The following is a 14603-nucleotide window of genomic DNA, read 5'->3' on the forward strand; positions in this document are numbered from 1 at the left end:
AAAGCATCTTGTATCATTGGGTGAATCTTGACAATGTGATTCATTTTTCGACATATTTTCATAAGATCTTGCTTGATGCACGATCATATGATTTTGTGAAAATACGAGACTTCTATAGTTTGAGGCCGCTTATATTTAGAAAAACTTTTTTTTTTACCTAAAAGGTGCATGAATGTTATTTTTTTTCTATTATGATGCTTCTTATTTGTTGTGGTCCTATTTTAAAATTACTCTAATTTTACTGTATTAATCATATGATTTTCACATAATGTAAATGTCTGTTTTCTGTTGTTATGCAACATTAAAGTTTCATAGCTACAGTACAATGGTAAGTCGCAAGATTAGAATCTCAATTTTATGACTAAAACAATCATTAATTCACAATTTTTACAATCTTTCACTAGATTTGAGTAATTTGGAAGTGCCAGATGATGACCAGTAAATGTTTGTCACTTGTATCCGTACTTGTATCCGTAACTGTTGTTCTCTTGTTTTAGTGGAGAGGATAAACCAGGATGGTAATGTCTTGTGTCTAACAAGCTTCACCTTGACAAAAACCAACTGCTACCCTCCCCAAAATATTTCTTGTGAGCACTTGAAACTTAGCAGTCATGTCTAATCTTAACAACGCACTTTGCATTGAAAGCGGCCAAAGCACAGACGTGTCACTCTTGCAAAAGGATAATCTTCAGGACGGTGGATTAAGCCAGCTGTTGGATTACAATGCCGAAATGGAAAGGTACAGGTCTTTTGCAAACTTTTACAAAACTAATGGGGCATTTCCACAGACTGCTAAGATTGCCCGCATAACGACACCCATTTTTCCCAGCGCCAGAATTGGTGTGTCCCCTTGGAACTGTGATAACAGCATGCTCTGGGGAAGGAAATCAGCAGCAATAAACCCTAATAGGACCAGCATGCATAGAAATGACTCCCAAAGGCCGGGGAAACCTGGCGTGCCGCCCGAGACGCTGCAAATGGCAAATAATAATTTCCTCTCTAGCTTATCCCCTGAACACTGCAGACCTTTAGCAGGAGAATGCATGAACAAGCTGAAATGCGGTGCTGCTGAAGCAGAGATAATGAATCTCCCGGAACGTGTTGGAACTTTTTCCGCTATTCCGGCTTTAGGGGGCATCTCATTACCTCCCGGGGTCATCGTCATGACAGCCCTTCACTCCCCCGCAGCCTCAGCAGCCGTTACAGACAGTGCGTTTCAAATTGCCAATCTGGCAGACTGCCCACAAAATAATTCCTCTGCATCCAGTGGAAACCCAGCAAAAAAGAAAAGGAAAAGGTGTGGGGTCTGCGCGCCCTGCAGGAGGCTAATCAACTGTGGAGTGTGCAGCAGTTGTCGGAACCGTAAGACGGGCCACCAGATCTGCAAGTTTCGGAAATGCGAGGAGCTAAAAAAGAAGCCTGGCTCATCACTAGAGGTGAGACGACGGCTCAGACACCACACTCCCCCTCCCTCCCTCCGTGCACTCAAAAGCATTAACCTTTCCTTCTAGTCACGTTTCTAAGCCCTTGAAAATTGTTTCCATGCCCACCCATGCCTGAACATCCCCCCGGCTTCTCAAATGTGCCTACCCGCCTAGCCTAATTGGCAGTAATTAGGGGTGTTTGTGCGGAGTGCAAGCTGAGCTTGGCTCAGACACCCCTAATTGCTGCCAGTCAGGCTGGGGCTGGAACGCATCCGAACAACCCAGGGCTTGGCTCTGCTCCAAGCTGAGCTGGGAAATGGTTTTCAGCAGAGAGCCATCCTTCTCTGCACTTGGTCATTTTAACCAATTATAGAAACTGTCTCCTGACGAGGCTAGTCGATCTCCCCCACAACGAGAGCAATAGGAAAATTCCTGCTGCTGTTCTTCTATCACACTTGGGATGTGGAAAGTCTAGATTATCTTCCTGATGTCTTTAAACACTGAAAAGAAAATAGCAAAAACAATCAAACGGATTAACCCCTTTTTATTATTTCTGACATGAGAGTTCTCAAAAATGTTCTATTTTCAAGGGCTTACAGGCAGTGATTTATCCATAATTTTAGTCGAAGTAAAATACAAATATAACAGTCCAACAAATACCTTAAAAATACAAACTTGGGTGTATTGGTGTGTATATGTTTGCATGAAAGTGGACAAATAGAGGATATATTTCTTGAAAGAATTTAGTTCAGCAAACAAATGCTCTGTTTACACATGGCATGAACATCCGTCGTGTGTGAGGTGATGTGGACAGTGCAAAACACAAGTGTAAAAAGGTTACAATGCACCATTATCTGATCTTACACAATCACACATACAGTAGGGACACATAAAGGCACATATATTTGTAGTGTAAATGCTAATGTGGCCTAATGCTAATCGGACAACATCGAATGTCTGCCTACTCTCCTAATATGCAATCTTTGCACCAAAACAAAGGATTAAAAATTGCACATTGACTTGTATGTCTGATGCCAACATTCAGTAACCTTCCATTCAATGAAATTCAATCACAAGTGGTTACAGGAAATGCATTTGAGAGGAATGTAAAAAGTAAGTGTAAACAGCACCTGGGCATATATTCACTTAGAAGTACTTCCTAAAGTAATTCTCCACCTGCTAATTAAGTGCATGGAAATATTTTTTAATACAGGTTTCTTAAATGTGTTGACTTGTGTGCAGGTTAAGGTTGCATGTTAATACAGTTTGTTACATGTGTTTGGTGTTGTAAAAGCTACAGAAGGATAAAGAATATATGTTGTTCTACTTTCTTCTCATTACTTTACCATAAATGTACAGGCCAAGTTGCTAATCACAAACTAGGCATTGTTGATGTACTGTAGTTGTCGTGTGAAAGGTGAAGTGTGATTTTTTTTCGATTTTAAAATACTTAGCTTAATATGGAGGGACAATATGTAAACCATTCACAGTTTGATTTTCCATTAAAAGTTTAAGCAGTGCTCCTCTGTGGCACTTTCAAAATATTCAGTATTTAAATATCCTGTCGGTTTGGCTGATCAGTGGCAGACGGGGACGTGTTCTGGCCTGAAAACCTGATTGAAAACAGATTATTTTTTTTGCTTTTCCATTTGGTGCCTCTTATGGAACAGAGGTAACAGACTTCACCTTAAGTGTATTCATATGTCTTAAATTAAGAAATGATGGCAGTTTGTAAAAAAAAAAAAAAATGGGATTCTGGGTTGTGGAATATTGTTCTGTCCTGTAGAATACAGTTTTGAGTTCTGTCGCACACACTTTCTTGGTGGAAGTTTTAATGAACATGTTACTTTAGGTGTAGATGGACTGATACAGAGATGAATCTATCTAGATCTAGAAGGGTATGACGGTGTAGATATCATGTTCAGTGACCATTCTATAGAAATATAGATTGGGGAGCTGTGGAAGACAAAGACAAAAAACTATAATAACTGTATATATGTTCATATTTTAAGTAAATCCTTACAATGCTAATCATTTGATCAAAAATGATAGTCAAGACTTTTACATTCTTATGAATAAATATTTATTTAAATTAACGACAACTGTTCTCAAAATTGACAATAAGCACATTTGAATGATTTCCGAAGAGACACTAAAGACGAGTAATGACTGTTTATTCAGCTTTGCCATCACAGGAATAAATTACATAATATATTCAAATAAAAAACAGTTATTTGTACTAACACTTCATATTATTACTGTTTTTACTGTATTTTGATCAATTAAATTTAGGAGAAACCTAATCACATTTATTTATAATGCTAAGGTTATGGGTTTTTTTGTTTGCTGTAAGACTGATTTGCATCCTCTGCCACACACAGTTCCTTCTTTAATGTATATTGAGCCAACATGTGTAATGACCAGTATAGGAGAACCATGTATCTTTACACAAGCATCTGCAGACATCCAGACTAAGATGCACTCTTTTTTATTTATAATTGACTTGCTCCCAATAAGCCTATATGAACAGATACACAACCCACAAACACGCATATGTAGACCCAGCTGATTCCACCTTTTGCTGCTAACAAATGATAAACTCCCAATAAGCAGCTGGATGTTGCTGTCAGTGTTTTGCACCTGGGAATCACCCTGAACTAATTATATCTTAAGCGGCAGAGGAAAATGCAAATTAGAATTTTACTTACACCCCTGAAATCGGAGAGCCAATTTAATCTAATACCGCCTTTAATTTAGCACGCTAATGCAAGACCCCGGAGGATTACCCTGTGTCACTGCTCTCTCTCTCTCTCTCTCTCTCTCTCTCTCTCTCTCTCTCTCTCTCTCTCTCTCTCTCTCTCTCTCTCTCTCTCTCTCTCTCTCTCTCTCTCTCTCTCTCTCTCTCTCTCCTCTCTCTCTCTCTGCCACCAGAATGGATTAGTCTAGTCATCTTATCTTTTCTAACATTTCCTGAGCTTGCTTTGGGTCCAGTAATGCTCCAGGTTAGTCGGACAGTTTGAGCATGGGTTTTGTGTTGGAATTTTATTTTAAAGATGTTGATCAAGCTGTGTGCTTACATAAACCAGGATCTATATTGGAAATTTATAGGTTTTACTTTTATTTACAGTAATATGTCACATGTAATGTCTGTTTAGAACATGTGTGAGGAGATTTAGTAATGCAACAGGGCTTTTCATCTTAGTGATTATGAGAGGTACCACAGCTTAAATGCTGTATAAATGATTGATTTTGCTTGAGGAAATTAAAGAATTTAGTTTGTTCTATGAATTGGACCCTTTTTGGATAATTTATTCACAAACATGTAATTAAAAACCAAACATATAGTATGTACAGTAAACGACACGCTCAAAATATCACAGAAAACAGAAACAGACTAACATTTAAAGTGATAGTTCACCCAAAAATTGGGGTCACTATAATCGTTATAAACCTGAATGATTCTTTCTTCTGTGGAAAATAATAGAAGATATTTTGAGAAAGGCCTCAATGTTTTTTCAATGATTCAAGTTTTGACACTGAAATATTACACATATGTACTATATTCAAACCAATGTGATTGATCAAGGGTACCAATTGTGTTTAACATCACTGACAATACTTCTGGCATGGTACTTTTGAAGCAGTAGATTTGGAAGATAGCGCAAAATGGAGTAAAATGTAAAGCTGGAAGTGTTCCCCCCCACCACAATTTTCAAATCTTGCAAATACAACTTGTAATTTGTGGAGACATTTCAGTGGTGGATACAAATCAAGTAGGCCCTACATGAAAAGGGTAAAAGTACAAATACCCCAAAAAATATTACACCAGTAAAAGTATTAAGTACTCCTTTTCAATTTTACTTGGGTGAAAAACTAAAAAGTACTGATTGATGAAAGTTTCTTTATTTTGAAATTTTATATACTCCATCCTACTGTGCAAAATATGTTTGGGGGTATACTACTATACACATAGATATAGCTTAAATTGGTTACAGCTCAGTCTGACATCATTATAAACGATGGATTTTCAAGTTGCCAACACTAAGGAAGATTATTTAGACACTTCTTTACACATTAAATAAAACATTACCTATAATTCAAGTGTGCAAACAAGTGAAAATAATACAATTTACCATATAGGAGAAATGAGGAAAAACGTCTCAGGTTACGACTGTAACCCTAGTTCCCTGAGAAGGGAACGAGACAATGCGTCGATGACGCTTTGGGAACGCCTTCGCGTGATTACCTCTGAAGCACGTATGTCAACTAGTCCAATGGAATGAATGAATGAACGCCACGGGCGGGTGACGTCATGACCAGAAAGGATATAAGCACATCCGGTGCGTTACTCGCGTTAACTTCTAGTGCCGAAGCAAAGTCGATCGCAGGGATGCAGGAAGTATGGCAGGGCGACGCATCGTCTCATTCCCTTCTCAGGGAACTAGGGTTACAGTCGTAACCTGAGACGTTCCCTTTCGAGGAAACCACCAAATGGTCACCACCAAATGGTTGGCCAGAGGACTCACAAGCAAGAAGAATAGTCTCGACTATCTATTTGCCCAATAGGTTGGATTTTCTCGACAGAGAAGTCCGATGAACATAAGTGTCCAGTGCTCGCACTGGGCACAAAATGTTCAGCTTTTCCTGGTCCGATAAACGGGCGAGGACAGAAACCTGCAGCACAATACGCCTCGGAATAATGGTAGGCATCTTAGGAACATATCCATGTTTGAGGTAAGATTGCCTTGGCCATCCCCGGTGCACTCAAGGCAGGTGGGGACCGAAAGAGCCTGAAGGTCTCGACTCTTAAGGTGATGATACACAGGGCAACTTTTTGAGCAATGTTGCTGGGCAATCTTGCCGAGCGATTGTTGCTTGGGCACTTTCCCATTGAAAATGGGCAATACATGTCTATTTGGATAATTTAGATTGGTCGTGGGCCCTGTGTCTCATCTGGTTGCCCGTTGACGGCAACATTGCCCCGCAACATTGCTCAAAAAGTTGCCCTGTGTATCATCACCTTTAGAGGGACGAAATAGCTAGCAGAAAATAGTATTAAAAGAAAGAACTTCTCTAAGACCAAATCTAAGGGCTCAAAGGGAGCCCCAGATAGACCTTCTAGAGATAGGCCTTCTAGAACAGCCTCAAAGTGTCACGAAGGAAATGAGTGATCAGGGGGTCTCGACCCAAAAATATACCACACCAGGGCGTGGAAAGCCGCAATAGCGCCACGTATACCTTAAGCGTGGAAGGATATAGACCTGATACAAAGCGTTCTTGCAGAAACTCAGATACTGTGTTTACTGAACAGTGAATATAGTTTCCTCGTAGCGGGAGCTCTGGAGCTTAGAATGTTCTCAACAACCTCAGTTGAGAGACCACTCTCTATGAGTTGGGCCCCCTCAGAGGCCAAACCCACAGTTTCTAAATCCGCTGCCGGGGGTGCAATATTGCATCCCCTGCCTGAGACGGAAGGTCTCTCCTGATCGGGATCTCCAAGGGTGGGCCCTCGAGGAGAAGAATTAGGTCCGCAAACCAAATTTGGCTTGGCCATGGTGGTGCTACTAGGAATAAGCTTATACCATCCTGGCGGATTCACTCCAGAACTCCTGGGAGCAGAGCAACAGGGGGAAATGCGTACAGACGTAGCCTCGGCCACGTCTGCACCATAGCATCCAGCCCGAGGGGCCTGGTTGAGTGAGAGAGAACCAGAGTGGACAGTGCGTCGTATGCTGAGACGTGAACAGGTCCACTTCTGCCTGGCCGTAAAACTCCTATATTTGCTCCACCGCCTCAGGGTGGAGTCCCCTGGCCTCAGCCCCTGCCTCGACAGGGTGTCTGCTCCAATATTGTGGCCCCTAGAATATACACTGCCCTCAGATAGCGTATTTTCTTGAATTTTCTTGAATAAAGGTCTCACGTACAGCAGGTCAAAGGGAATCACATTGGACCTTGCTGCCCTGAGGCCTAACAGTCTCTCAAACTGTTTCACAGTGTGTGCCTGGCCTAGCTTTAGCTCTTTTGTGCCAGTAAGGATAGCAGCTTCACGAGCGGGCGACAGAACGGCTCGCATCGTGACTGAGTCCCAGACCACTCCAAGTAAAGTGGTCGTCTGTACTGGAGAACCACACTCTTCTTGGCATTGTGCTTCAACCCCAACCTTCGCATATAAGCGAGGACGACATCTCGATGCCAAACTGCTAAGTGTTCTGATTCCGCTAGAATCAGCCAATCGTCTATGCAATTCAGAATGCGTATGCACTACAGCCTGGCGGGGCCAGAGCTGCATCTACGCGCTTCGTGAATGTGCGGGGTGATAGAGCTAGAGCGAAAGGAAGTGCTTGATACTGGTGTTCTTTGCCCCTGAAAGAAACCCTCAGGAACCTCCTGTGCTGAGGGAGGATGGAGATATGGAAGTATGCGTCTTTCAGATCTATCGTGACAAACCAGTCCTCGATCTGATTTGAGTCACGATCTGTTTGAGTGTCAGCATCTTGGACTTGAGTTCCAGCACCGAACACTTCAACAGACGAAGATCTAGTATGTGATGCAGTTCTCCATCCTTTTTTGGAACAATGAGATAACGACTTTAAAGACCGACGCAATGTCGGGTTAGTACACCTGCTCTATAGCTTTCTTTGCTAACAGGGCCTTTACCTCTTGCTCCATTACCAGAGCCTGCTCGGGATGCACTAATGTGAGCAACACCCCGTTGTAACATGGAGGACGAGAACCAAATCTGCCTCTTACTATTAACTGCAGGACCCATAGAGATATATTCGGCAGTAGCTTCCGCGCTGCCAGAAAATCTACCAAGGGAACCAGCCCCTCGAGGCTGGCCTCTGGTGTAATTGAGACAGTCAGATAAGGGGGCCTGAAGCAAACTGGCAGGAACCACCCAAACTGACTGTTTTCGAACCCCCCTCAGAGGGCGCGAGTCCGACGCAATGTCGAGTTCACGCTGCGCCGGAAGCTCGCTGGAGACCGCTGCGCTCCAAAGCACCAAGGGTGGCGGGGTTAGCAGAACGGTCCCCTGAGGGCACCGAGATGGAAAGGGCACCGTATAATGAGGTGTACACCGTTCCACCCTGGTTGGGGCTGCCCTCACCGGTCTGACGCCGGTGGCGCCAAGACCTTTTCTTTTGAGCCGAAGCCTTCTCAGTGTGAAGAATGGTCCTCGGATCCGGCTTCTGCTTTGAAGGCTTTGGCTGCTGTGTTGCGTATGAGAAACAAGACGGCTGGAGCTGCTCACGCCCAGCAGCCCCAGGGGGTTGGACATAGCGAGAGAGATTTTCTTGTATCTTTCTCCATGATTTCCATCAAATTGAGCCAGAGGTGTCTCACAGTGACCACAAGGGCTGCCATAGACCGCCCAAATGTTCAGGCGGTCTCCTTAGTATCTCTGAGAGGATAAATGTGTGGCCCGGCGAAGTTTTCAAACCCCATCGGGCCAAACTCCCTCACTTCTGTCCAAATACCCCAGCAGGTCAGCCTGATATGCTTGTAGTACTGCTATAGTGTGCAAGCAGCCTCCTGCTAGACCCACTGCCGTAATGCTTTTCCCACTAGATTAAAAATATATATATATTTTTTAATGGTTTAGTGAGAGAAGCCGACGCCTTCAGGGATGATACTAAACCGGAAGACAGATAGCTAGCAAGCGTCTGTTCTACCCGGGGTATTGCCCCATAGCCATACTCTCTTAACCCCCTAATATCTGAATATAGATATTAGTGAATAACTTGGGGGCTAAAAGACAAGAAGAGTAAGGCTTTTTCCATGATCTAGACAGCTCGCTGTGCAGATCGGGAAAAAATGGAAGGCCCCGTGATGGAGGAGAAAAAATAGAGGGAAGGAAACTCGTTCTTTATTTTTAGGATGAGCTCCCCCTTATTTCTGCTGGCCATTAAATATTTAATTTATCTACAGCCTTGGTAAGCACCTCCACCAGCTTTATTTAATTTAATTTAATTTATATATATATATAAATTATACACATATATAATAGTTTATATATATAAAATAAAGGTAGAGCACTGAAGCAATGACCTCTCTCCCCGGGCGGAAGAGACCGCAGCGCAGGCTTCCGAGACCGGAGAGAGAGCAATGGATCCCTCGTGGAAATTGCTACGGCGGCGGGGAATATGCATGGGCATTAATTTTGATTTTTTGGAAGGGCATAAAATTCGGCATTAGTAACTTGCTTTTCACGCCATCACTCAAGCTCAATGTTCAGTGCGATTTGTGAACCGATTTAACAGGTTAACCCAAAAGAATCAGGGCTGCGTTTCCCAAAAGCATCGTAAGCCTAAGTTGATCGTAAAAACGATCGTACGACTGATCTTAATATTATGGTCTGTTTCCCAAAAGCATCGTAACTTAAGTAGCACTTGAAAATCTTCGTAGAACTACGAGTGCTCTGGAGTAATCGTACATCCCCAAGTGCATCGTAAGAAGACAGATTTATGAGGTCATCTGCAGGACAACCGGCAGATTACACTTTTATCTAGGTTTAACAGATTACACTGCAACGTAAGTATAATATACAGGTTTTGATTGTACTTTATTGTACACTTTGTTGTACTCGTGTTTTGTTTAAATGAATAAATGAAATAATTAAAAAGGGAAGAAAAAATAGAAATACACATCTAAATTAAACGAATGAACAAAAAACAAAAAATCATAAAATAAGTAATCTGGGAAATATGCTTTAAAGACCGGGCAAAATAGGGATGAATTCCAAAAAATCTGTCAATGACTTGCTGACGGGCACGAAAACCAGCCATGTATTGGGCATTTCTTGCGGACCTCCTTCCCTGATCTTTGAACACGGTTGCAGTTATTTTGCAATGTGACAATGTCCTTCCAGATGTTTTGTTTTTCCTTATTTGTATGGTGTCCTTTAAATCTGTTAAAAATAAAATCTTTGTTTCCCTCGATCTCCTCTAAAAGGACATGAATTTAATCTTTTTGAAAGGTCTCTTCTCTTGTTTTTTTGTTTTTGTTCAGCCATTTTGTCAGCCTGTATAGGTGTTTTATATCCATATAGACTTGTCTTAATTTCGAATCCACAACAAATGACGATTATTAGGTTAAACGTTCAGAATACGATTCCACATAAGGTTATATTTCAGCACTTCGCGAATGGACAGCGACGCTTAAGTAGCACGTAGAACGCGTTCTCGCGCGTTCATGTTAAGTGTAGTTTTGGGAAACGCACGTGGAATTGCGGCGAGGGTTCGTAACCTTGCACGTAGAGAGCGCTCTTAAGAGCTAAGATACATCGTTATCGGGAAACCCGGCCCAGGTCGTTCAAGAATCAGACACCACTATCAAGTCGCAGAGTGGATGGCGATTTCTTCAGTTTCAAATAACTTGGAACGAAATGTTTTTATTAAATGTAGTGGAGTAAAAAGTATGATATTATGCATTGGAATTGAGTGAAGTAAAAGTTAAAATAATAATAATAATAATAATCTGGTAAAGTACAGATACACAAAGTAAAAATACTTTGGTACTCTCCACCACTGGGTTTCTGTTTTTATTTTGGGCAAATATTTTCCACCAGTTTCTGTTGCCCAAAATCCCAGTGCTCTACACAATGTGATACAATATTGTTGCTGAATTTATTGTTTTTGCTTGTACTACCAATTAAGACAGAAACATAATCGGACATGCCTGGCCTGTGCCCTTACGGTGACGCCTGCCATCTCCTCTGACCTGGCTTGATTTAACATCTCCAGTTCACTGGCGAAAGCAACTCATTATCATTGACCGTTTCTAGGATGGGGAGTGGTGGCGGATCATTGGAGGATGGTCAGGGTGAAAGTGTAGGTGCTGGGAACGTTAATGTGTTGCACTTTAAATTTTAAACAGGTGACTGTAAATAATTGATAGCTAGCTCTGGCTGAGAAGTTAAATGGTTCCCCCATCATTGCAAAGACCTGTTTGTGAGGAAAGTCAACACATTTACATTAAGGGCATAGATAATATGCCAACATTCCATACATTTTGTACCACATTTCAGTAACATTTGAAAAACACTAATGAAAGAAAAAATACTTTTTACAAATTTGAAATATTGTGTCACATGAGATCAAGGCTCATATATACCCCTGTGAAAAAAAAGTACACTTTAGAATACTTTTAAAAAGAGTACTTGAGACAGAGATGATATACTTTAAAAGGATATACTTAAATGCAAACTGAATGTTATGTTTTTGGACATATTAATTGCAATTAAATGAAAATGTATTATAGTTTAAATTTATCTTAAATGCAATTCGTATTTAAGAATGTTAGAACTTTAGAATGTTTTTTTGAACAATTAAAGTAGGACGTAAGTATATGTTTATGTAATTTCAGAATTACTTCTTTATTTTTGAAACATGGTTAAAGTATACTGCTGAATGTACTGAATAGCATTTATGGTAAACTAAAATAACATAAAATGCCAGTTTTTGACAGTCTCATTTTGAACTGAAATCTTTTGCGTTACTTGATGGTGAATCCAACACTACTGTTGCTCAATAACCATTTACTCATTTTATCATTTTAATCACACTATATCTCAGCACACTAAGACTGTACATGGAACATGGAAGACTGTATTATGGTCAAATGACTTGAGTCTCCGAATTTCCATATTACATATTTGGGTATGAACAATGCACTTAAAAATAGGATGTGCGGGATTTACTTTGAGACAGTTTTCACTCAGAAAATACTAGTAACTTTCACAAATAATTACAAAGAAATAGCAAGTAAGCAATAAGACATTTTTAAGTAGAAAGACTGAAATAGGATTTTCTTTTTAAACGTACTCCAATAATCTTTGTTTTATTTACAATTTTAAAAAATTTAAATTGGGGACAAATTAAAAGAAAATTGCTTTTGCATATTTCCGATTGAAATAAGAAGTCTTGGCGAGGCATATTGAAGAGCTTGTTCCTTTTTTTAAATAGCCAGTAGCATTTCGTTTGCATTACAGTCCAGCAAATCTGCATTTGACAGCTTGTAACAGCCACAAAAATAAAAGTAAAGTCGTATTTAACATGAAACTAATAATACAGCAAAATGGTGACAGTCTTTAGTAATAGTTATGATGTGCAGTTTGAAAATCTTAAAATTCAGGCTGGTGGGTGGCACCAGTGTTGTTTAATCTGCTCATTAGCGCTGTTTTTAATGGCTGTCTAACCATTTCTCCTCATATTCTCCTCCGTAACTTAATAATAAACAGTACTCTGTGTAGAATTAAATGGGTCAGATAAGTTTTGTGGTCTGCACCAACTCTTGCATATGATCTGTTTTGAGTTATCATGTCTCTGGACCAGAACACACTGTGTGTGCAAATTCACTATTCACTATTTAGTAAATGTGACAGATTTCATAAGCAGCTTTAGTGTATTTTGTAATGCAGGGGGCGGGAGGCTTTAGATTCTAGAGACCATTTGATTGGACAGAAAATCCGATGACAAGTTGAAGTGCAGAATGATATCATTAAAATTGTTGATCTGTATTGCTGGTTGAGAGAAACTGTAAATTTGTAGTTCATATATCTTCTTAATGATAGTGTTGCCATTTTTTTTGGAGCAAATCAGTTTATGGTTAAGCTTAATGCTAACATACTAATAATAAAAGCACCAAAACATCAATTTCATGGTGTCTTTAACTGATTTTTTGGTTGTCTTTTATTTGTCCTAGTGGTATACTTGTGTATATATTTTTTTGTTCCTTTTTGTCAAATGAGTGGGAAAAAGTGTAATTCTACTTTTATTTCCGAGTGTCTGTTAAATACAGTGTTAGGTTCTGATTGCATGTGCTGATTCGGTAAAACTGAATTGAATGGGACAGTGATGGGACTATACAAAGGATGTTTGGGTCTTTAATATTTATGTAATATGTTTTTGTTGTTGTTGTTTGCTTAGACTACAAACTGTATGTAAGGGATCCCCTATTTGTATTTTTAGGGTGAATCCCAATTATCTGTCTTACCCCTTCCCCTTAACCCTTCCCCTTACTCTCACGTGAACGTGCAAAACTAAGGGTAAGGAGTAAGGGTAAGGGGTGAGACAGAAAATTGGGATTCACCCTCAGTCTTCTTGATTCTGTAAGAGGTAAAATCAATAATTGTTAATTTTTGTGTGGCTTTTTAGCGCATCATTGTCTAAGTATATTTCCTGGTCTCTGAAAACATACATAAATTAAAATGACATTCTTGGATTCAATCCCAACAAACTTCTGAATGATGTTAGTTGTTCATGCTGGACTGTAACTGGCTGGCTCAAGAATTTTCTCTTCTTCCTGTATGGTTGCTCTGTCTGAACAGAGCATTTCATGGTGTGATGTCTGTGGCTTTTGTGTCGTGTGTTCATGCTCAGCACTTGAGGTTAGTGCTGGGCGGTTTGACCAAAAATGTATATCACATTTTTTTTTCAAAATTAAGCCGGTTTTCCAGTTTATGACGTTTTTTTTCATGCATAATCAGGTGTTCAAAGCATTTTCTACTGGTTGAGAGAGGAATTACTGCAGTAAATTGACTTTGGATGGTCTATTTTTGTCATGATGTGGGTTTTGTGTCTTGTCATGTTCAGTGGTTCCTTGTCTATTAGTTATCCCAGGTGTTTCCCATTAACCACGCCCCCTTGTTATCTTGTCTAGCTCGTTTGTCCTTTATTATTTAAGCCATGTGTTTTAGCCTCATCTTTGTGAGTTCTTGTTTAATGTTTGACTGCTAACGCTCGTGTTGGTTTGTTCCTGTTCTTGAATCCTGTTCCTGAGTCCTGTATCCAGTCTGTTTAGTTTGTAGTTTGTTAAATAAAGCGCGTGCTGCACTTGGATCCAGCCTCATCTCTGCTTCAACCGCACAACGTTACAGAAGAACTCACCGCAGCGTGATCCAGCAGCCATGCACGGGTCTTTAGAGTGGTATATCGACCTGGCCCTGTTGTGGAGTGGCTCTTCGTTGACTGTGGGCGTGGAGGAGAAGAAGCTTCGTGAGCCCGCGCTCCCCGTCTGCCCAGTCGAGCCCGCGCTCCCCGTCTGCCCTGGTGAGCCCCCGCTCCACGTCTGCCCAGCCGAGCCCGCACTCCCCGTCTGCCTAGACGAGCCCGTGCTTCACGTGAGCCCCGACGAGCATGCATTTCACGTGAGCCCCGACGAGCATGCATTTCACGTGAG

At 40.8% G+C, this 14603-nt stretch overlaps 1 protein-coding gene across 1 annotated transcript in view; it reads left to right on the forward strand.

The window, feature by feature from the left end:
• Positions 1–514: 514 nt before the first annotated feature.
• Positions 515–14603, forward strand: part of cxxc4 (CXXC finger 4) — a 59886-nt gene continuing 45797 nt past the window's right edge. The window contains exon 1 of the mRNA XM_077232376.1: positions 515–1436. Within this exon, the coding sequence (XP_077088491.1) occupies positions 612–1436 (825 nt within the window). The 5' untranslated portion in view covers positions 515–611. The remainder of the gene's footprint in view (positions 1437–14603) is intronic.

This window comes from Siphateles boraxobius, unplaced genomic scaffold (assembly GCF_051911475.1).
Source record: "Siphateles boraxobius isolate OS27281-9 unplaced genomic scaffold, OSU_SipBor_1 17, whole genome shotgun sequence".
Taxonomy (NCBI): domain Eukaryota; kingdom Metazoa; phylum Chordata; class Actinopteri; order Cypriniformes; family Leuciscidae; genus Siphateles; species Siphateles boraxobius.